The following is a 24,522-nucleotide window of genomic DNA, read 5'->3' as shown; positions in this document are numbered from 1 at the left end:
TTATAATTATTCCATCAATAATCAAGGGAAGTTTAACTCTTGGATTTCACGTAATCATGGCATATGTGATTTTGACTACTAGGTTAATAACCAGTGGTTTGGTCTTCACGTAATTTTTATTGTGTTGCCTGGTAAAATACACCTATGATTATAAAATAAATTCACTTTTCTCAAAAGCAATTATTGATTCCGTTGTCCTGTAGGCTATCAAGACTGCTGAAGAGAAGTACAAAGAGAAGAGAAGTAAGCAGTTATGAAGATAAAAAAAAAAGCTATTCAGAGAAGCAACATTTGTAAGTCACAAAGGTTGTCATTCCATATCCAAATAGCTGATTTCCAGTAGTTCTTTCCTTAGGGTAGACTACTCTATTTAGAATCACTCCCACTGATGAATCATCTCGCAAACTCTTAATTCAGGAAATAGGTTTTGTTCTTTTCTAGTCACTGTTTCTGATCATCTTTAGTGACCCTGAAATTAAAGAGCTCAGAGACTATTTACACTTGTATTCAGCTACAGGGCACTAAATTACCCTGCACAGGTCTCCAAAACTCAGCTTAGAGTTTTCAGTCACACATAAGACATAGTATTCAGGACATGTCCATCCAGATGCCGGGATTGGGTTTGATATCAAGTACTTCTAAATGTCAAGCCCACTCAGATAAAGAATACTTACAATTATTCCCATCCAAGGTCAACTAGATCTACAATGCTAGGTAATTTTGGTAACTGAAAGAGGGATTTTAGTGGTTTGCTTTTTTTTTTTTCTTGCTCCAAGAGTTCACTTTCTTTCAGTCCTAGGGGAGATGTGATGGTATGAAGATAAAGCTGAAATGTTTCATATGACAACTGTTGGACTACAAGCAGGATTCAAACCATCACATCTGAATCTGATTTGTCCTGGCCCATACTGGGAAAGACTTGCACTGTAGCAATCCAGAGGTAAATTTGCCTTATGCTGATTAGGCACCTCTCATGCCTCCTGTCCTTCTCTTCAGTCTCCTTTGTCCTTGTAGTGGGTTCAATCTTGTCACCTAAATCCAGAATAACGCGCAACAATTGGTGCTAATATTTAATTTACACCACTATCAAGACAGTTCGTCAAGAATATGTGCATAGCCAAAGATGTTATTGCTGCCTTCAAAACCTCAAGTGATTATGGTCATAAGCAATTTTAAATGACTAGTGGAGAGCTATTTTGAGAGCTTTTGTCCCCTAGAATTTTATTAAACCAGAGGAGAAACTTACATTACTCAAACAAGTTTGAACTAATCAAATCTCAACAAGCTTTCAGAAAGCTTGTTTAAAATAAATAATTTTTATTAACGAAAAGTCAAATAAATAGAATGCAATTCTGTCACCTTTGTTCACTGACTGCCTTTTGCAATCCTGAAAATAATGATATAATTAATTAAATACAGTGCTCCCTAGTCTCATAAAGGTTGTCTCTTTGCTAAATTCAAGTACATTTAGAGAGGATGTAGTTTTTTTAAAATATTGCCTCCTTGGTGTCAGTAGTGTTTTATAGATACGTAAGTGTCACATTCTTGAACAAAAGTTTAACAAATAAATGAAATATGAAGAATACTTCAAAAGCCTTTGATTATTTTATTAACAAATATGTTTTATTTAACATGTTATAGCATAAGATTAAACTCAAAATTAATAAAGTAAAATATATGCTTTTGCAGATATAATAACATCAAAAAAATACTATTTTAGAAGTACCCAAAACCCCTCAATAGTCATTGTATCCTCTATGCTTTCCTTATTATTCTTTCAAACATGGTGCTCATTCACTATATTTCAGCTGTAAAGCTGCTGCTTTCACCTCCAGCTCACTTAAGAGTCCATTATTAATTCCTTTAAAACATGCAAAAAATATGACTTCCAAGAACACCGCCAGAGAGCTACAGAGCTCACTGCAAGAATACCAATAAATAAAACATCCGTTAACATCAACTAATTACAGTTTAAGGCTAGATCCTTGGCTGGTGGGAATGGATAGACACTGACTACAGCAGAACCCAGATGCACTAGTTGGCTGCCAGCTTCCAAATTCCAAGTCCTGGCAAACTGCTTTGTCTCTCCATAAAGCAGAGTATTGTATATCTCAATGATATCTCATTATAACTTTTACACACCTCTAGGAAAGTCATATTTTCAAGGGCAGTATGTTGGGTTTGAGTCCACCCTAATATATACATTTGAAAATAGTTTCCTCTGTACGGTTAAAGGAAACCTTGAGTCAAATTCTTGCATTACATGAAAGAAAAATCCCCAAAGTGCATATAGAAATTTATGTATACATGCAGAAGGAAGCCACATTGCCTTTTGCAGCACCGCCAGCTGCAACTTCATGCCATTTACTGCTATAGACACGGGCCTGTGTTGAGTCACAGAGTACACGTACATGAATGTAAACTTTATCCCTTGGCTTGAGAGACTCAATTAAGGCAAGTCTTCCTGTTAGAGGAAGGAGTAAGGCCATAGATTGTACGGAAGTGAAGTTTTATTTCAGGCACATGTATGCGGACCTGGACCTTCCCCCCTGAAGCTGCAGAATCAAAGCTTTATTGTAAAAAGAACAGACTATTTTGCACCAAACTGGTAACTAAGTTAGTATATCAACTTTATGGACTTTTGTAGAGCAGATATAAAATGATTTTTTTCATTTCCTACCCAGTAAATCTGGTAGAAACAGTAACATATTTCCCATTAGCTTCTATAATTTTGAAGTGGCCAGGCTTAAAATGGCAACTGAACCACTGCAAAGCATCAGCACTAGGATTAAAATGCTCACTCCTAGCTCCTAGAAATAGCTCTCAACGGCATTTCTTCAGCAGATGAAGAGTTATGTTTTTAACTGCAAGCATTGTCTCTGTGCAGGTTGGTTTGATCAGCGTCTCAGGAAGTAAAAATCCAAAATGGCCAGTGTCCCGCAGCTCGAATGCAAACGCATAGGGGATGCCGTTTTTATAGGCCCAGTCCATAGAGCTACCAGAACTCACATCTGAAAGAGGGAATCCAGAGAAAATTTTAGAACAAGTCATGTTGAAGGCACTAGAGGGTTCTTCTGGCATTTTGTGTTCAGGGCTCAGTGAATATACTTGCAACTCCAGCTGTTGATTGCCTTGATCCTGAACAACCTTCAGAGAAGGGCATGGCCACTCAACAGAATAGAGGATTAGACTCTCGATTTCACAGGAAAAAAATTAATAACTGGCTTTTTTTTTTTTTGTGTAAAGCAAAACTTTAATAAAAGAGAACATTTAGAATAAAGCCTCAAACTGTTCTTGTCTGCAGGCAAGCGCAGGCTAAAGCTTTGCTTCCACAAAGATCTCCCAGCTGGACTGGAGCTCTGAATGCTCCTGGGCTTAACTTGGGGTTTCTAGGCAATTCCTTTGCAAGCAAAAGGGAGAAAGCTGATAATCTACAAACTCCTTTTCAAATTGCTTTTAAAATTCTTTTATCTTTATTTCTGTCTTGTTTTCTCACCATTTCCTTACAGCATGAGAGCATTTGCATAGGTGGTGTCTAATATTAACAAATCTTCCCAAGGAAGTGTGCTTCTTCTGCTTTCGTTATCTCTGTATGCTGATTACCCAAGACACTTATATTTATACAAAGATCCATCTCTCATGTGGCCTGCTGTCTTCTGTGCAATTCTGGCATTAATTTACACTGCTTTTCACTTTGACATAGTGACTGACTGCACTGTAATGAGCACAAGATGATGACCATACTGTGAGTTAGAGATTCAAAATAAAGTGAAGCTCTAGCCAAAACACAGCAACACAGCAGAAGAGAGGCAGAAGGTTACTTGTGAAAAATCTTGCCATTTGTTTAAGCTTCTCACTTTTTCGATGTCTATTATTATTACTGAGAGCACTTAGTCTTCATAGTCTCAGCTGAAAAAACAGTGTCTCGTTGAAACCTACTGAATTTCTCTTACCTGTCTACATGGAGAGCTTGCCTGACAAATGTTGTTACATATTTAAAAGGCATACATTAAAAGATATTTTTTATAAGGAAAAAAATGCATTTGAAATCACTCTCTTAAAAATAGAAGATGTCCAAATAATGTATTAATTTATTAACATTTAGACACAAAGACATTTGAAACCTAACGTTTAAAAACTTCACCCTAAATTTCAGAATGAGCCCTATGAATAGCTGAATCTATCACAATTGCACAGAAGGAGAGACAAAGGGATGGTGAAAAATGAAACCTACTTTGAATTATTTCCATCCAAATATTTTATAACTTAGCGGTGCATTTAGGCTATGTGATAAAGATATGCTTTTTAAGACTTTGTTTTATCTTTCTTTCTTTTTAATATGTTCTGAACCTGATATTTCCTGGCTTTCACATCTTAAATGCATTGCATTTTAATCTCTTTTCTTGCATCAATTGAGTTAATCTTACTGCCATCAACTGACTGAATCCCGTACAAAACATAATCTCCTACCTTCCACACCATCCACAACTGGAACAAAGTGCATTTCAAACATTGTTTGCTTTCTTTGTTGTAATAAATGTAATCTTATTATAGGTAGGTCAAAGTCACAAACCTGTGCTTTGAAAACTTACACAAAGTGCTAGATGCAGGACCATATCTGTATCTTATACCATAGGCTGACTGAAGGGCATTAACAGCATTATAGGCTGCTGATTCCTGTGAGGGGGAGAAAAACAAATACATAAATTAGACTTAGAATTAAATCCTGTAATGAGACTGGAACCTGAGCTACGGATCATTGTCTTCCGGCACAATGCTGTGTTCTGTGAGTCCATGGCAGCTAATCTAAAATTATTTTAAAGGATAAATTCATTATTTATTTTTACTGACAGCAATTCCCTAATTCTCTGAAAAATTTGATTTTCATGGCATAAAAAAGCTCATTGCACAGTGAATGATCAGCCATTAATTTTGTAATTATAAGTATATATACCAATTTAGTGAAACAACAAATTTAGGCAACATGTGAGACCATGAGATGAAGTATTCTCTTTTTTATGCAGTTTAAAAGCCATGCATGCATTTTCTGCCAGCACCTGTGGATCCATTTCCCAGTCCACTAAACCTCATCTTTGCAGAGTTTATGAAGGAGAATTGATCTCATTGTGACACTCCACAGTGATTCAGTGAGCAGAGTGGGAAGGAGGAAGGAGGCAAATTCCACTCCTGCTTTGCTGCTGGACCGGAGAGTGTTCCCTGCTGGTTTAACTTTCTTTGAGGCCAGGCACGTAGGGCTTTGGAGACTTTACATTACACTGAGAACTGCTCTTAACAAATGGAAGAACACTCATTTACTCCATTATAAAAATATATTAGGCAAAACTATTTTTTTTGTTTGTTTCTCAGCACAGGCATGACGGTGCCACAGAGTCTGACGTTTTCAGTTTGTTCCTCCTCTTCCTCTTGCCACATCCACAAGAGCCTGTGTGGAGGCACCACGAAAGTCAATGCTGCTGGGTTGGGATGAAGTCACCAGCCCATCTGAGGAGTAACTTCTGAGTCATCCCAACACCAAAGATGAAGAGGTGGGAGGAGGTCTGAGGGAGAGGGAAGTGTGGTCACTTGGGACTCTTCCTCCTCTCACAAATGCCTCAAATTCTGTGAGTCATGAAACACAAGACCCACGACGGGGTTGGAGGTGTTGGACCCATGAGGATGGCGAGGTGGCAGTGGAGCCCTGCAGGGCTCCAAGGAGTGGGGTGCTAAAGCTGCAGCCTGGGGCTGTTGTCTGGTAGGCACCAGACAACACTGCAGCCCCAAGTATCAGGGTCAGATAATCTGGCACACAGGTGTGCCCAGCAATTACCATCCCAGGGTGGACCTCAGATGGCCTGGCAGAGTTCAGCTGAGTGAGTTGAGATAGGTGGAGAGTAATGTCTTGGTAAATGTGCCACGGAAAGGAGAACACAGCCACAAAGGAGAAGACTCCCTGTGCATGAGTTACTCCTTGTACCGAAATATGATGACAGAAGCAAGCCCTGTTGAAATATTCCAGAAGAAATAGTTTGGCAATGCCTATTTAAAAACAGCACAACACCACTGGGTTCTACACAGAGTCAGCAACTGTCTGAAGGCCAGGCTGGGAGTGACCCAGTGCTTAATGCTCTTAGTCTTGAGGAGTGATGCTTTTCTCCACTGTTGGGAGTTACATGCCCAAAGAAGGAGACAGTTTTCAACTGCGTCATACTCTGCAAGCTGGATCCTGAATATATCCAGGCAAGTAGTCTTTGAACATCCTCAAGGAGAAAGCTTCACAAGAAATTACCAGATTTTTACAAAGACATGCACAAACTCAGTCATGCCTTGTAAGTTCACTGCAAACACTAAAGCAAACGACAGTACAGGAAGAAAAGGGATGAAAAGCCAGTGAAATTTAGAACTATTAAGGTGGATGTATGTTTCTGCTGGTTTTTTTCAGTCTAAAGGGGCGCTTTCCTTTTAAGTATCTTAAAAGAACAGATTTCGGGAGATGGTTAAGAAGAGACTTGTGACTAAATTAGAAGGGAATATGCATGTTGTGATCCGTACACAGCTCTCTAGTTTCAAAGCAGCTCTGAATAATTGAACACTTTAATTGAAATGGTAACTGACAGCTCACTAAAATGATATGACCCAGGCAGAAACATCCTTTCTTCTGCTCAGGATTAATTGTGGCCCCCTGTTAGCACTAATTTTTATTTATCTGCTATGCACATGGGGTCTTACAGTTGTTCACTGTACACAGTCTGTACACAAAGCTCGTTCCATCAGCAGCAGGAAATAGAGATCTGATGCTTTGCAGGTCACTGTAATTCTCCAAGAGAACTGGGGAATCTGAAACCTCAGCCTGTGTCACCATTTTAGACACCTCAAATATTAAAGTCTATTCATTTTGGAGCCACCAAGCAATGGAGTCTTTGGCTGTAGGCAAATATTAAAAACCACAAATAAATGAGCAACAGTATTCCATTCGTTTTTACTATGATTCCCATTACAAGCTTTCTAAATAACAGGAAACTACTTCAGTTTCTTATTCCAACCTCCCTGTTCTTTCTGATCCACAGAAAGACGTACAAAATTCAAAATATTTGTCCAGGGCTATCATCTGCAACAGTGTTTGTCTTTGTCTCTTTAGGTCTGTGCTCCACTCCCTCTGACGATAAGCCTGATCCAAGATCTCACAGGCCTGGGGAACATCTACTGCTCATCAAAACCTGGGTTCATTTGGTCTAAAAGCTGTGAATGGGAAGGTAGAGTGTTTGTGCTGGGGGGCAGTTACTCCCTGTCTCAGAACAGAAATAGCCCTTGAGCAACAAGAACAACATGTACTAAAGATTAACTGGTACGTGTGAGAACTCTTGGGGACTTACAATGAATTTCCTGCTATTGCCTGAGTTTGCTCTGGCTATTTTCATCAAGATAGCCAACAGTCATCTTCTTGCAGAGCCGATGTAAATTCTTCCTAACTCCATGTCTTTAACTTTTGCTATCTTGTCTGTTCTTAAAAAAAACTATGCTTGCATGGTCTTCAAAGGAATGAGATCCTGTGGTTTTAAATTCCCAGTCTATGTTTTTGGTAAGTTACAGCAACCAATTCACTCTGGGATCTCTTCTTTCTCTTTCCCATGACCCAAAAGAGAGTGGTGAAGGTAAAATAAAAAAAAAAAGGCCAGTAGATTTGTTCGCATTAAATGCAAGGTTGAGAGACCAGTCCCCACAAGTCTCATATTTTTAGCTCCTCTGGCTGCTTAGTTAATGTCTTATTTGCTCTGTTTCCCAAGAATGACATCAGACAGGAGAGTTTTTTAGTAGCTGCTGAAATTAAGTGTCTTAACAGAAATAAACCCACAAAGAGAGTTCAGTTTGTGGAGTGCTGGCTGCTCAGCCTCCTGAGAGGGTAGCTGAGTCAAACTTCAGTGAAGCTCCAGGGCCTAATAACATCATTTATTCTTCACAGGATAAATCTAAGGTGCAGTTAAGCTCCTTTTGGAGTAAACTAGCTTAAACTAGTAAGTTTAATGTCGCTGCAACCTTCAAGGCCAAAATGGGAGATATATGGACAATGTAATTTTACAGGGGACTGAAGATGAAAGAAAGAAGCTTGCTAGTGGTTGACGCAATGTGTGTCTGTGAGCAGGAGCAAACAGAAAGTGAAGTTAAGCCACAGTTCCCCAAGACAATGGGCCATAGGGAGGCTTTTATATACAGAAGGCTGGGTAAAACCAGACCTCAAACCGTGAGCAGAGGGAATGGTTCTCCTATATTTGGATGAGCATGGAATACATGAAATGTACATATTTGTAAATCAGTAGGCTTGCATCAAAAACTGTATTCTTATTAATTCATTCTTCTAATAGACAGCTATTCCAAAACACCTGATGTTACTTAACTGCTTGTCTTAAAGGATGAAACCACTGTGTATGAGCAGAATGATGCATAAAGCAATAGAAGCTTTACTTTTGATGAAATCTATGAGATTTCTCCTCTAATTGATAAATATAAACCACTTCGACTTTACTTTGTACATAAAATGGAAGGCGATCTTCTCTGTACTTCTAGTGTTTAAGTTCTAAGCACGAAACGACAGCATTTCAGCTAGGTGCCCAAGGATTTAACTACATGATTCCCATTAGAGCTAATTAAATAAAATGATAATAACTTTAATTAAAACCCAGGGATTTATCCTATAAAGTAATTTAAAGGGACTGACTGATGGAAGGTACTATACCATTTTAATCAAATTACTGCTGACTCATTTTGCATGAAGGTTATATAACCAAAAATGAGATTGCAAGCAGATCCAGACTGCTCAATAGTAAATATGTGCAAAGTACTGAAGAAACAAGTCTCCTCTCAAAACAAAACCTACAAAAAAAATATTATATAAAGAAGCATATTCTCCCAAGTTTTAATATACTTACCACACAGCTGAAGTTTGGAATAGTTGCATATTTGTAAGAGTAAGGGTACAGCAGCATCTGTGCATATGCATGGAAGGACAAATAGGCTTTTATTTGCTTCCGATGTTGACGGAGAAAATGAGCAACAGCCTTTACTTCAGGCTCAGACTCTGGAAAAGGACCACAGTAGGTGTCATCGCATGGGTGAAATGAAGCACCTTCATCTAGAAATTGAAAGAGAAAGTTGATGGTAAGTGGTCACGGAGAATTTCTAAGAGTCAATTTCTGGCTGTGTGGGCCTGTGTGCAGAAGTGTGAAAAGCAATAAAAAAATTGCTTGTGACTGATAGTCAAGAACCAGTGGGACCTCGGTATAGCAATCTGCTTGATCATGTAGCAGACACACCAAATTGCCAACTGGCTAGTTACATGCACTTCTCCCCAGAGGACAAATTTTTAACCCAACAGAAAAAGAACAGCCTGACTTCATTGTATTTCCTTCCCGGGGCTTTCTGTGTAAGTGGCACATCTCATGATAGCATTCCAGCATTAAAACTATTGAAAGGTTTCAGTTGGTCTACTTGAAATAAGAGTGCTATACCTCTTTCACTCGTCACTGCCTAGACAAATCTAGCTTTTAAGAGCATTTTAACCTAGTAGCTACTGCAGTGATGGTTACAGTGGTAGGCACATAACTTCAATAGGCATTATCTTAGAGACTGGTTTAAAATATGAGAACTGTCCATGACTACTGCCTATTTTTACTCTTGCAAATCTTATGGGAAAAAATGACAGGCCTCATCGGACGATTGCTCGGTTAGCTAGAATAGAGATCATCTCTCTTTGCATAGGGCTTATTTTAATTTCAAGTTTGGGGCAGGGGTCAGTTGTGAGGATACCTTTCACCACGTCAACCCACTTAGATGGCAGTAAACTACAGAAATGCAGCCTGCATGCAATATCCCATGAGATACTGAAAGATGAAACTCAGAAAAGGAGGTGTGGCAGTGTCTCCTTTATCATTTAGCAATGCTGGATCTAAGCCACAGTCTCATTTACAGCTTAGGGGCTGGGCCTAAAAGATCAATATTTATGCAAATCCATGCTGATCTTTATCCACTGTGATTTCAAAATGCCACATATTTTACACTGATCCACAGAATAAAATAGTTTGTTTGCCACATTCCCTGGTGTCATCAGGGACTTACAAAAGCAGTGTTTTATTAGCTTTCCTTTGTATAGTAAGTACTGCCATCTTCAAATGATAAGAAAAGAGCAGTGTGTGAGAAGGCATAATTATACGACCTAAACCAGGGTTATACAATCAATCTAATGCCAAGATTTCATGCTGCAGCTTCATTTGTAACATGAAAACTGAAGCTACCGTTCAGTGGCCACAGGTGGGGGTTTCAATAAGTATTAGTGCTTAGATTGCAGTGGATATGGAAGAGTTATACGGAGGGCAGATGGTCTCCTCCCTGCAGAACAGATGGCCACCAAGTCATCCAGATCCCAAGAGCACTCTGCCTCGATGTCTTGTCAGATAATATAGCTAAAGGACAGGCTCTAGAGCCTGTGCTTTTTTTTTTTTAAGGGATACTTCATCTCCTGTAACAAGTGTTGTACACCGAATCATGAAAACAGGCATCACTGTTAATAAACATCAGACTCCTACAAGTTAACAGTAAAATGACCCAATTCTAAAATATGACTCAGTTTAGTGACTTTTAGTGAAGAGAAGACTCTTTAAACTGTCCAGCCTACTGTTGTGAGCCACTTGCTGTAGTTAATGCTCTTCCTTAAACGAAGCTGGTTGATAGCAAAAAGTGTTTCCATGGTGGCCCTGGATAATGTAAGGATATCCTCAATTTTGATACTGGAAGTTCTTTTAAAGTAACACAGGAAGGAAAAAAAAATGACACAGTAAGTATCAACTTCTATGAAATTTCTGAGTTACATTCATGAGAAGAAAATGCAATTGCATAAAATGTCACCATGGTGCCTTACTTTTGTAACTGATAGCATAGTGGGGGAGGACAAGTATCCTCCAATATCCACCACAAGATCAAATGTACAAAGGAAATGTGTGCAGAAACTGATAAAACTAATGCTTTGGCATAGACGGAAGTTACTGAGAACGCATGAGCTGGAGCACAATTCTCAAAGCTCCTTGCAGCCACTTCTGCCAGTATGGGGTACTGTTGTCAGTGAACAATGAGTGCACTGGAAATTGGAATGCATTGGAAATTTTAACACTTATTGCTGCCGTCTTTTGGGCCTGAGATCTAACCCCTTTAACTGCATTTGTCCTGTGACATAATTTAGTTATAAAGAAGCACCTCATTATTTGCTTTAATGTTGTTATTTACTTTGTGAACATGAAACCATTATGCTAGTTATTGCACAGGAACATATATTGCAAGGAGCATTTCTACCCAGAGATCTTGCAGTCAGTATTCACCTGGGTCTATGTCCAATTTCTGAGCGCTATTTTAGGAACAGGGTGCTGCAAAGTGAAATCTGCCACAATCAGTGATACAGTCCTTTTCTCAGTCTCTAGATAACACAGAAGCAACATCATAAAGTTTACTTCAAAGTCCTACATTGAAAGGGAAGAGGAAAGCAGAAGGGATGTGGTGTTATCTTTACCAACTAGCTCACTGCAGTGGCTTTGCTGGGGCTGGATTCAGCCACAACACACCTGCCTAGAAGCCCCACAGTGAAGTTCAAGCCTTGTCTACAAAGTGTAAGTGTGACTGACCTGAATTAAAAGGCTTTTACAAGCACACACACAGTATTAAATGTTAAACACACCATGATTATACAAGCCTAAAAGTGTGATATGGTCCAGATTCTTCTTTGCCTCATTTAGTGTCAGATTAATGAGAACATGGGGTTCTGGGTGAGGATCTTCTGAGCACCAGTCAGCCCAGTTAATGAAAGAGCTCTTTATTCTCTGGCAAAATAGAGAATCAGATGGAGTTTGGGGTCTGGTGTGGGAAGCAGAGCATGTGCTTGGTGGGATGACGAGTTAACCTTCAATGCATTTTTAGTTTTTGAACTCGAGTTGGGGACCTGTCTTTAATGTTCAGCGCAGGGGAGAAATGCCACAAGTAATGGATTACAATACACAATGCTGTGCGTGTATTGCCATCATTTCAATCAGTCTAGTAAAAAGTTTTTTGACTGAAAACTAAGGAAACATTTTCAGGACTGAGTAAAACAAGTGTCCTTTAATACAGTGGCTGGGGAGTAAGAAGAGGGAGGAGCAGAGCAATTTGAACCCAAGAAAGATTCATTAGGACTAGAAAGAAAATGCGCTGTGTGAGTAATAATGTTGCACTGATAAGTAAGCTTAATATGGCTCTGAAGACTTTGTAAGAGAATTGTTCATTCCAACTATGCTGGTGCTTATCTTCTGAACAGTAAATTCCTGTCCCCAGATTATCTGTATTTGTGACTGAAACACTTAAATAAAAGATGGCAGCAGTGATGCAGAACTTTGGTTCATTCTTGCATTACTTTTGCAGTATAAAATTGCCTTAAAGGTCATGACAGCAGCCCTGGGACTATGTTCTGCAGTGGAGGGATTATCAGCTAACATAGGCTCTCTGTAACTGCTTTTGTGTCAGTTCTCTCCTTACCGTGAGCAGAGGAAAAAAAAAACTGGAAGCATATTTCGAAAGCCCATGCGGTATTGAACGTATACTGCTGTTCACTCTCACCTCATTTGTAATCGCTCTAGGCAGACTATTTACGCTCACTTTTTATCTGTACAGTTCTCAAAAATGTACTTAAAGATTCCAATTGCTGCAAGCCAGGCTGCAGAGTGCTTGCTCCTTGCAAGCAATTGGAGTACTGTGGAAACACACAGACTTCCAGTGGAAGAGGGATGGGCTGAAGGGAGGGCTGTTGCATTAGTGCTATGCAAACACGATTTCTGTCTTTACAAGTTTATAATGTAAATAAGGAAGGTGAATAAATGCTGGAGGAGAAAGCAGCTGCACAGAGAGGCAAAGGAAGTTGCTCAAGATGGGAGAGCAGGTCAGCAGAAGATATTTGCACAACATAGTGTTATCACCTCCTGCTTACTCCTGTGTGAACTGCACTGTCTTCCTCTAAGACGTAATAAAAAAACATTTCTTCTTCAGTGGACCCATTCCAAATCTTCAGCTAGTATTTCATTACTGATGCACTTTCTATGCAAAATTGAGGTCAAATTTTATGAAAGTATTTACAGAAATGCTGGGAGTTTAAAATTGGATCTCCATGCATTTAAAAGCACCTTCTTTCTTTATTAAATCACTAATAATAATGGGCTTAAAATATTCTCAGACGTTTCTCTGTGAGGCAGATAAAGCAAGTCTGGCATTTCCAAAGCTAAAGCCATTTCAGAGAAATGATGAATTAAATAAAATGAAGTTTGAAATGTTTCCTAGAGCTCTAAGCAGATAAATTCTGAAGTGTGATGGGCCAGGCTCAATACTGTGCTTCAAATTATTTACATGATTGCAGAAATACAGAATAGCTGAATGTGCCCTTATTTTTTTACTTTTGCCACATTTGCCATGGAAACTTTTTACTTATGATGTGTCTTTCCGAAATTCAGGGCTTTTATCTTTTTTTAAGCGAGAAGGAAGATTTGAGCCCTGGCTTGTGGCTTTATGGGAAAGTAGCTTCAACTTTAACTATGGAAACAAGAACACTTCACAATGGATGTGACCTAACCTACTTACTCTCTTGGATAATTAAATACAGAGTAATCTGAACTAGTGGACCAAATTATCTCAAGACTTACCACACCATTTCACTTTCCAGTTGCGATTAGCATCAACACCATGACACCGAAACCTTGTATTCTTTGATCTTGTTTTTCTCCAAAATCGATCCTAACAGAAGTTATAAAATAGTTAAATAGCATTATCACTAAATTTGGCAAAAATCTATTTGTACACACAAGAAACGCACCCCAGTATCATATTCTAACTGGAGTAATTTACTCCCATTTTGCATGCTATGAAGTGATGGACCATATTATATAGAAAGTTGCCTTTGAATGACGTAACAACCATTCAATCTTTCCTGTCTGAAAAAATTTTTGAGTAATACTGCTGATACTACTTACATTTGTCCAGCTAAAATGATATCCATCCACGTTAAATACAGGCATGATATAGAAATACAGCTGAGTAAGCATCTTTCTCATGGCAGGATCGGTCTGGTGGGTCTGAAGAGCCTAAAGTGGAAAAGCCAGAGAACGTAGTTTCCATAATAAAAATAACTTTCCGATTAAGTATTGTGACAACCTAAGACAGTCATATGGCCTTGGGCACTGCTGACAGCTGTACTTGAAAGGCTGATGTCTTCCTGTAGATCTGACTAAGGACAGCATGTGAACATGTGATAAAGTTGTTCAAAAAACCGTATTCTCTATTCTCTCTGCCTCTCAGTGACTTTCAATAGGCAAGAAAATCAAGTCACATTATAGAGAGGCAAATCCGTACAAAGTGTTTCTTGATGTAGGACCTAAAAGTAAGCGGAATAGATTCTTAGTTGAAGAAACAAGTTTAGCTCCTGTGAGACAACTGGAGTGCTGTCTTCTTCTACTAGGTGATGATTTGGTGAAGTCAGAGCATGATTTAAAACTTTTGTGGTATTTTAAGTAATTCACTATATGCACAATCATCAATACAGGCAGCTTATTCCTTTATGATTTAGAAAGCCCTCTGCTTTTTGAGAAGCTCGAGTATTAAGGTTAGTAAAAGAAATCTAGGTAGGGAAAGTATTTTTTTTTTTCCATTCTGCATTTTAGAAAAATGCAGCAAGCTGGAGGGTCCTCAGCAGTTCAATTTGCTAGTACCAGAGATGCTCCTTTACCAGTTACAGGAAGCTTGGACTCCAAGCACTGTAGCAAAAACTACCCCTTGTCATAGCTGGGCATCAAACTTTCATCCTTCAGAGTTTAAGTCTTAACTTAATAAGGAGTAAAGTGCTTCACCTGGCAGGCAAAAAGCGTGTCACACTGAAGCTGGGTTCAGAGAGATGCCTGAGGCCAGTTCCTCTCCTTCTGGTGCTGTGATTATAGCCTTCTGCTTTGCAGTACTTCTGCCCTCCAGATTCAGGAGGTAATATGTTTGGGAGGGACAAAGGGAAACATTGCCTCGGAAATAAGCTAAGCTAAAAGATTTTGCAATTGACAAATGCCTGGGAACAGCAAGACATAATCCAATACTTCTGAGTTCCTAACCATGCAGCTGCTTGGATGACTGAAGCTACCACAGGAACTGAGAGATACTTTCTGTGGAATCCCTGTAAGAAATACTCATATGACTAGACACGCCTGGGGCTGAAATTTAGGCATGTAGGAGTTTCAACATTGTTTTTTTTCTTTATTGAGGACTTAGTGAAAGTTCTAAGTGCTTTTTCTAAGGTGCTCATTAACCACCTCTCTGTAGTGCAGTGCTCTCTCCTCACCCTCAGTTTCCCCCCCGCCAGCAGTGCAGGTCTTTCAGCTTCACTTGTGGATCCAAAGCAGCGCATGATCCCTGTGCAAAGCCAAGGAGTCAGCCAGGGCTACTCCCCACGGAGCTCCTGTTCTGTTTCAGCCAGGCAAGAGGAGATGAAAGTGAGCAATAGAGGACAAAAGGAGCACAGCACAGAATGAAATGAGGCTTAGGCAGCAGCTGGGACAGCATCGTCCATGGAGCACTGCAGATTGGGATAAACTGCTGAAAGAGTGTAGGGTTATTGCAGGAGAGAAGTGATAGTGGGCCTTTGAGGGGAAGCTCTGTGGAGCCATGGGCTGCCCTGGAAAAAGTCTCTGGCCAATGCAGAAATTACAGGTTCCCTGGCCCACCAGAAATTCCTGAGATTCTTAGCTGGAATGGTATTGAATTTAAATTCAGTGCATTTGTATTAAGAAGCCACATAAAGGCTATAAATATGTTTAGATAAATACTGGTTTTGAGGAAACTGCAGCTATAGTGAAAGGTAGTTTTGTCAAAACAGAATGCAATGGTTACTCAAAAATAATGACCATGAAAACAAGGGCTTTGTTTCATTGACATTCCACATGCAGAAAACACATGCTGAAGTAACTAGGGCTACTCTGTGCATTCTGCTAGTCCTTCACTTCAGTATTCACAGCACTGAATACTGAATACTTGCTGTATGGCAAGTATTGATGTTAAACCTGCAAGAGGGTTCTCACAATGATAGAATCATAGAAAGATTTGGGTTGGGAGGGATCTTAAAAATCATCCAGTTCCAGCCCCCCTACCATGGGCAGGAATACCTCCCACTAGACCAGGCTGCTCAAGGCCCCATCCAACCTGGCCTTGAACACCTAGAGGGATGGGGCAGCCACTACTTCCCTGGGCAACCTCTACTTGTGCCCCACCACCTGCATTGTGAAGAATTTCTTCCTAATATCTAATCTAAATCTTTCCCCTTTCAATTTAAAGCCATTCCCCTTCATCCTATCACTACATGCCTTTGGAAAAAGTGCCACCCCAGCTTTCCTGTAGTCCCCCTTCAGGTACTGCTGTAAGGTCTCTTTGGAGCCTTCTCTTCTCCAGGCTGAACAACCCCACCTCTCTCAGCCTGCTGATAATCTTCATAGTCCTCCTCTAGACCTGTTCCAACAGTTCCATCTCCTTCTTATGTTGAGGATTCCAGAACTGGACACAATACTCCAGATGAGGTCTCAGAAGAGAGGAAATGAGTGGCAGAATTGCCTCCCTCCACCTGCTGGCCACGCTTCTTTTGATGCAGCCCAGGATATGGTTGGCCTTCTGGGCTGCGAGCGCACACTGCCAACTCACGTTGAGCTTCTCAACAACCTCAAGTCCTTCTCTGCAGAGCTGCTCTCAATCACACCATCCCCCATCCTATACTGAAACTGTGGATTGCCCTCACCCAGGTGTAGGACCTTGCACTTGGCCTTGTTGAACCTCATAAGATTTACACAGACCCACTGCTCCAGCTTGTCCAGGTCCCTCTGGATGACATCCCATCCTTCCACTGTGGCAACTGCACTGCTCAGTTTGGTGTTATCTGCAAACTTGCTGAGGGTGCACTCAATCTCGCTCTTTATGTCATTGATGAAGACATTCAACAGCACTGGTCCCAGTATGGACCCTCGAGGGACACCAGTTGTCATGAATTTCCATCTGGACATTGAGCCATTGACCACTACCCTCTGAATATGACCATCCAACCAATTTCTTATCCACCGAACCGTCCATCCATCAAATCCATATCTCTCCAATTTAGAGAGAAGGAAATATAAACGGTTCTTACAGGGAAATAGAACCAAGTTGTACTCCAAAATGTGAGTCAAGGAAAATGAACATTTTTATCATGCTTATTTCAGGGAGAAGTAATTTGGCTGGGGAGGAAATAAGGCACCACACACCACTGCTTTGACTTTTTGATGCTTCTCTCTTTTTAGATAGTATTAACAAATTAAGGTCATGCTCTGTCTCCGTGGTGGGTATTTATATGTTAGTGATAATGAGATTGCCATATTTGCTTTTAACTGTACTTATGGATGCTGTTCTTTCACTGTCAGCTACATCTCTAATCATGCATTTTGTTACAGTAGTGCTATATACTGTATTTTAAATTGCAATGCTATAAGATTAAAATCTTTAAGACACTTTAAAAACCATCTCCTTAAAGTAACTACAGATAATTTATCAATTTAGGGTAATGCACAGCCTAAAAATTGAATGCATGAGCTTTGTAACTTTTTCAGAACCTTTCCAATTTTGGAAAAAGTGACATAATGAAAATATTTGAACTAATACTTTTTAATGTTCAGTGCTTTAAATCCAATGGAGAATATACTTTTCATGTTAGCTAAAAGCACCACCATTTAAAAAGCAAACAAAACACAGTCTGCAAAGTGTCAAATACCCTTTCATTTTTTAAAGCAACTCTGTTCTGTTAATGCCTGCTGTCTTTGAGAAAATACTATGAGAGACTTTGGAAACCATTACAGTCCCCAGTAATATGTTTCAAAATTTTAAGTCTTAAAGTCGATTTAAAGCCAAATATATCAATCATTGAATTCTGTTCTTTAAAGCATAAGTAGTTCACCTTAATAATTTGGTTACTTTTTTAGAATACCATTTAATTAAAAATGTAATGGACCCAGAGCAACTTTCTTCTTCATGGAAAGCAAGACTGCAGATGGTGTAATGTGATGTAAGTGAGATCATATTCATACTTTCTGCTGAAAATATTTTGTCCTTCATACCGTTTTTATCTGGGAATTTTATTTGATAATATGTAATCACGCAGATTATACAGACTGTATAATCTCACCTCCCTTAACAGGGAGGTCTTTGGCATGTGCCTCACTGTTACTGAAGTGTGTCATTGCTAGAGCGTAGCCCACAACTTGCCTGTTGTGACGTGACTCTTGTATTCTCTGAATAACAATCATGAAAAACCCTCCCCTCAATGGCAGTGTTGAAACATTTTCTCTTCACTATGACACAAGCAAGACAAATACAAATCATTAGTGAATTAACTGCATTGTAGTTTGCACAGAGCTCGCAGATTACAAAGCAATGTGACTTTATATGGCTTGATTCTGCTTCCCCACCATGCAATCAACTGCAGCTTTGCTGCTGAATGTGCAGAGAGCCAGACTGGCCCAATAAATGCTGAATAGTGTTATTAGTGAATGAACAGATGATACAGGAACCCTGCCAACACCGTGTAAGCAATCTGCCTGGGGGATGGGGAATAGGACCAATGATTAATAGGAGGGAGTTCGATCATCTGGATCACCAGAGTGGTGGTTGTTGATAGAGCTTCACCAGCTTAGGCTGGCTGAGGATCTGGTACACAGGAAATTTAATTTGGGGAATGAAACGAACAAAAGAGCTGTATTGGAAACTGCCAAGGCAATAAAAGGCAGGAGTTTAAAATGGATTTAGGATGCAGTGAGGCTTTTTATAAAATAAGGGGATTGGCTGAGAAGGACAAAGCAAGGAGACGGGATTGAGAGAAACTCTCACATTGCAGTTGAGTTTAATAACAATTTACTGTCCCACAAGTAATTATCATCAAATTTAAGGTAACAATCAGCTTTTGTTGCTTCTTTTTTTTGAATTAAATGATCACACTGAATTAGATAGTTACTATTTTAGCAGGGAATCAACTCCATTGCTGTTCTTACAGCTTTAAGATCCATCTTAAAGCATCCTTGCTGATGGTAACAGAAAATGTATAGCTACACTTCAGCAGGATGACACCATGATCTGCCACTCAAGCCTTCATTGCCACTTAATCAGTTGTCAAGCTAGTAGTTAGCTGTGTCTCTGCACTTGGAAGCAGTATGTATTTTTATCTCCATTTTCCCTTTTACTGCCAGTGTCCTTCTTCGAAACTCAAATCACAAGCAGAGTGGTAAGCCCTTTCTTGAAGGTAAGATACAACTGAGTATCTAAAACCAAATGGCTTAAAACAAAGGGTCAGATTTTCAAGGCTGAAACTTGAGCTGTGTCTGAATTTTTTTTCAGCCAAGCAAAATTTTCCTTCCACAGAAGGAATCAGAAACAACAGCTGAGAAAGATAACAGTGTGCTGCAACTACTCTGCAACACTCAGAAGAGAGCCCATAGAAAGTGACTGAAAAGAAGGACCCAAAGGCTTGCTTAAGCTCATACTTAAGGATGCAAATGGAGAAGATGCTGAAGCAGAGAAGAGGCAGAAGGATGATGGCATGATTGACGTGTTAGAGAAGCAAACAGCAGTTCCAGGAAGCTTGGAGAAGGTTGGGCCCATTCAAGCAAATGCAGGATCTGGTGGGGAAGAAGTTGGATAGAGTTACACAGATCTTAGTGGAAACAAGAGACACAATTGCTTGGCTCCACTGTGAGGCAGTACATAAAAAAATCATAGGTCCCAAATAAGCCAAAGACTGACTAACAGGGAAAAGAAAGGCCTAAGTTATTCTGAAACACTGTGAATACCCTGAAAGACATAACACAAATTTCTCTACTAGTAATTGCATGAAACTAAAGCCCACCAAGCTGGTGGAGACCCCTGAGATGTCTACCACAGAAAAATGTAATTCTTGAATTTTGGGTCCTAGTTATGTTGGTCCAGGGTAGTATATATTGAGGGCAGTCCACCAGAACTCGCTTGAATACTCTATTTAATTAAATTGTTGGGATACAGTTAAATAATTAAGATGCAAATTATTGCTTGTAATTCCATTTCTAGAATGACTAAATTGTCCGCACAGAATTTTCTTTCACAGTCCTTTCTTGTGCTCAATGATGCTTCTGCATATTGGTAATTTTACTGAGGCTCTAGTTACTCAGCATCATCATACAGGAGTGGACCGCTGCAATATAAAGCCAAATTTCTTCCCTATGTCAAGTAATATGTTGGAGCAAAAATGTGTATTCTTTTCATGCCTTGAAGAAGAACATACCCAACAGCTTAAAAGCCTTCACAGGGTAGAGTTTGAATGTCCTGGTGATTAATACTTATATAGAAATTTGCATTGCAAGTGTCATTGAAGAATTCCTACTACAGGCACAGCACAGCTGCAGGGTTACCTTTGTTTTCTCAAGATGTATTCACATTGTGAAAAAGTAATAGCTGCATACAAATTGAAAGTAATTTTTACTTTCTTAAGATCATAGGTAGGCAGGAGGATGCAGCCGAGTTGTTGAAAGTACACCAGAGACGTAGCCAATACTCATTTTGTTTTGGAAGAGAAAAACTGAAAACCATTTAAATTGTTATTTCTCATGGTGAAAATGTTACAGCAAAGGAAAGCACGTTCTCCAAACTGTCTTACTACTGAACAGCACCTGTGAAAATCCACCATGGACCAAAAGAGAAAGAAACGCAGCACAGTATAAAAATGGTTTGCCACATCTGTTTTTAAAACAATGCATCACATGCCTCGTTGTGGTGATATCACGGTACTGCACTCCCATCTTTTTTGGCATTGGCTTAGATATTATTTATTACAAAAAATCACCACAACTGAGCTCCCAGTTTGGAAAACTCTTGTTGGTAGTGTTCACTGCTACTTTATTTTCCTTCCTCTCAGAAATTATGCATATTAGTAAGCTCTGTGTTCAGTAGCAAGATTGTTCTGGAGAGACGCAGACACTTGGAGTGAAGTGGCTGCCAAAATAACTGAACTTATTCAGAACAGAACCAGCTGTGGAGGAGAGGGTGGATGTTGAGTAGAAGCAGCAACTACATACAGTTAAGTGTGATTACCACACAGAAACTTCAAATGGCAGGAACACCATTTGGAGGACAAAAAAAATTATGAGGATAAAAACAGATTCTGCATTTGTGCCAATGCCTCTTGCTGTTGAAAGACTGATGAATGAAGTGCTGAGTAAAGAGGTGATCTCTCTGATGGAGAAAAAACAAATAGCGTTTCAGGCAGAGGCTCCTGACAGAGAAGAATGAATTAGCTAAAGATAAGTAAGGCTGAGTGCTTCAAATATAGATGCTGCAGGATGAACAGCTGGATTTTTCCTCCTGATAATGGATATATAGGGAGCACTCAGAGAAGCCAATTCTTTTCTGAGGTTAGGCAGCTAAAAAGACAGCTGGGGAGACTAGAGTCTGGCAAACAATAAAAATAAAGATCCAATGATTGTATTGCATTTACTGAAAGAACTGCAAAGTTTGTGGAGACATCAGTCACCAGGTGACTAGTCCGCCAAGGTGAAAAGACTCCAGTCTTCATGGTGCTATAGCTCCGGCAGCTGTGAAGGAGAGTGCAGGGGGCCAAGATGCAGCCTGAGAAGCTTCTAGTCTTCCTAAAGAAATGGTGAATTAAAGGTTGATCAACAGGAGGAAAATGCAGATAGAAAGATTTCATAGAGCAAGAAGATGCAATGCTTTTAAGAGCGAAAATAAATTCCAGTCAAAACAACATCAGTTGAATAGCTTTAGCTGAAGGGAACAGACCTTGGAAAGAAGGAACATATCCAGCTAAAGGGTGAAAAGAGAAAGATACAAGTACCGTATTTGTTTTGGCCTTGTGTGCTTCTGATTCACTTCAGAATATCTCAAATTATTTCAAAAGCTCTTCAGGTTTCTGAGAGCCAGCACTCAGAGATAAGTTAAGAGCAGTGGCGTATTTGTCCCTGCTCCTGGGAATAGAAGTGGTATAAATGTATGGCTTACAGTGACAGGCAGTAAATTCCTTGCTTTATTTCCTGTATGGCTCGAACCTTCTGACTGGAAAACTCCAGAAAATGGAGGTGGAAAGCATGTCATAGAATCATAGAATCATTTTGGTTAGAAAAGACCTTTAAGATCATCAAGTCCAGTCCTTAACCTAACACTGACAAATCCACCACTACCGTGTCCATGTGTAACACATCCACATGTCTTTTAAGTACCTCCAGGGATGGAGACTCCACTACTTCCCTGAACGGCCTGTTAATGCTTCAACACTCTTGCAGTAAAGATATTTCTCCTAAAATCCAACCTAAACCTCCCCTGCTGCAATTTCCTCTTATCCTATCGCTTGTTACTTGAGAAGAGACCAGCTCCCATCTTGCTACAACCTCCTTTCAGGTAGTTGTAAAGAGCAATAAGGTCTCCCCTCAGTTTCCTCTTCTCCAGGCTAAATAACTCCAGTTTCTTCAGCCGCTCCTCATAGGACTTGTGATTCCGACCCTTCACCAGCTTCGTTGCCCTTCTCTGGACAGGCTCCAGAGCCTCAATGTCTTTCTTGTAGTGAGGAGCCTGAAATTGAACACAGTATTCAAGAAGGAGCCTCATCAGTGCCAAGTACAAGGGTAGAATCACCTCTACTCCTGCTGGACACACTGTTTCTGAGGTAAGTCAGGATGCTGTTGGCCTTCTTGGCCACCTGGGCACACTGCTGGCTCATATTCAGCTGGCTGTTAATCAGCACGCCTAGGTCCTTTTCTGCTAGGCAGCTTTCCAGTCACCATTCCTCAAGCCTGTAAGCATGGGGTTATTGTGACTCAACTGCAGGACCTGACATTGAGCCTTGTTGAGTGTCACACAATTGGCTTCAGCCCATCGATCCAGTATGTCTCATACTTTTCAAATATTTAAATTTTGAGACCTTTCATCATGGGAGTGAGCTAACTACATTGCCTCAAAGTATAACTAAATACAAGTGTAATGAGCATCCTCTAAATTAATATTAGTCAGAAATCTTGGATTGTGGGAACCTGGCATTTCAGCCCTATCTATTCAAAAGACCTAAGACTGCTGACAAATGATAGGTCGAGTGTATAATCTTTGACGGACATTAGTGTGCTGCTTCACATAATTATCTTATACACCTCCAAGATCAGACTGCTTCTGAAATGGGTGAAAAACTGGTATCTGAATTCATAATCAGACAGTGTTCGAGACTCTGGTAGTTACCGAAAGCAAGGGTAAACACATTTTCTGACTCCCAAAGGATACCAGTTTTGATGAGGCTCAGCAAAACCCAGAAACAATCCAGCATGTTAAGATGTTTTCCTGACAGCGTGGACTTCAACACTGAAATGAATGACTGAGTGCTGCTCTGACTGTTGATGTAGCATATTGCAGATGTTTTGTCCATCAGGACATGGAGTATGGAATTTTGCAGAATTGTGTTATACAGGCTTTCAGCAGATCTTAAAGTAGGAATACTTACAGGTTTAGGGCCTTCTGACCACATGGACTGCACAGCACAGAAAAGCCAACCCTTTTTAACACTGACACTGTCTGGATCTCCTGCTTGGACCCACATTTGGTCGCACAGTTGTCCTTATCCAGTTCTGTACATGTGTATGTGCTGTTATTGTACGTATGCTGTCTTTATAGTCAAGCACTTCATAAACATTCCTGAGGAAGAATCTAAGGTCTTGAACCTCGTAAAATTCCTAGTAAAGATTGATCTCTAGGGCCTGGTTCACAAGCCCAAAGATCAGCCAATTGGCAGCATGTGTCCCATATGCATCCCAAAAGGTGACTCATAAATCAGTCTCAAACTTAGAACAACGGAGGCAGATGTTGCCGTTTTGCAACCTGGACATCTGTGTGTCTCAGCTCGTTATTATGGACTGAAAAGATGGGATTCAAGCCTGAGTTTGGCAGCAATCAATACAAATGTCAGCATTAAAAAAACTCAAACCAAACTAATAAAACCCTGTCCCCAGCCTTTAACTTCTTTTTCTGAGGTTGCCTGTCTGCTCCCTGGGTGCATGATGAAGCACAAACCCATCGTCTTGGGTAACCTGGAAATTCGTATCATTGAGATCATAGGGGACACATTTCAGAATCTAAACTTCCAGCTGTGCACCTCACAAATGAAAGTATACAGAGCATATTGATACTCTTTTCAGTTTTGGGATTCTTCTGAGATGACAACAGCTATTATGGCCCAGCTTTAAGGGATGACTGCAGTGCTGTAGGATGAGCAGGGCTTCAAAAGTGTGGATTTGGATTCCTCTACTATAAAGCACCTTTTTGCTAGTGAGCCTATGGATAGGGGTGAAGGAGCATTAACTGGAACTTAACAAGTCATCTTGATCAAGTCCAGAAAGCTCAGAAGCCGTTCTAAACATTTTTTCAGGAAATACCTGATACTGGCTAGGTTCTATCCCAGAG

General features: G+C 40.0%; 1 protein-coding gene across 2 annotated transcripts in view; it reads right to left on the bottom strand.

Moving 5' to 3' along the window:
- Positions 1–1,689: 1,689 nt before the first annotated feature.
- The window catches only part of CPA6 (carboxypeptidase A6), a 91,831-nt gene continuing 68,998 nt past the window's right edge, over positions 1,690–24,522 (bottom strand). For both annotated transcript variants that reach the window (XM_054059319.1, XM_054059320.1), the window contains 5 exons: positions 14,025–14,135; positions 13,698–13,788; positions 8,922–9,124; positions 4,593–4,677; positions 1,690–3,011 (listed from right to left, as the gene is read on the bottom strand). In XM_054059319.1, the coding sequence (XP_053915294.1) occupies positions 2,824–3,011; positions 4,593–4,677; positions 8,922–9,124; positions 13,698–13,788; positions 14,025–14,135 (678 nt within the window). In that variant the 3' untranslated portion in view covers positions 1,690–2,823. The remainder of the gene's footprint in view (positions 3,012–4,592; positions 4,678–8,921; positions 9,125–13,697; positions 13,789–14,024; positions 14,136–24,522) is intronic.

This window comes from Cuculus canorus, chromosome 2, assembly GCF_017976375.1.
Source record: "Cuculus canorus isolate bCucCan1 chromosome 2, bCucCan1.pri, whole genome shotgun sequence".
Lineage (NCBI taxonomy): Eukaryota > Metazoa > Chordata > Aves > Cuculiformes > Cuculidae > Cuculus > Cuculus canorus.
The sequence above is the reverse complement of the archived record's forward strand: the minus strand, read 5'-3'. Positions and strand labels throughout refer to the sequence as shown.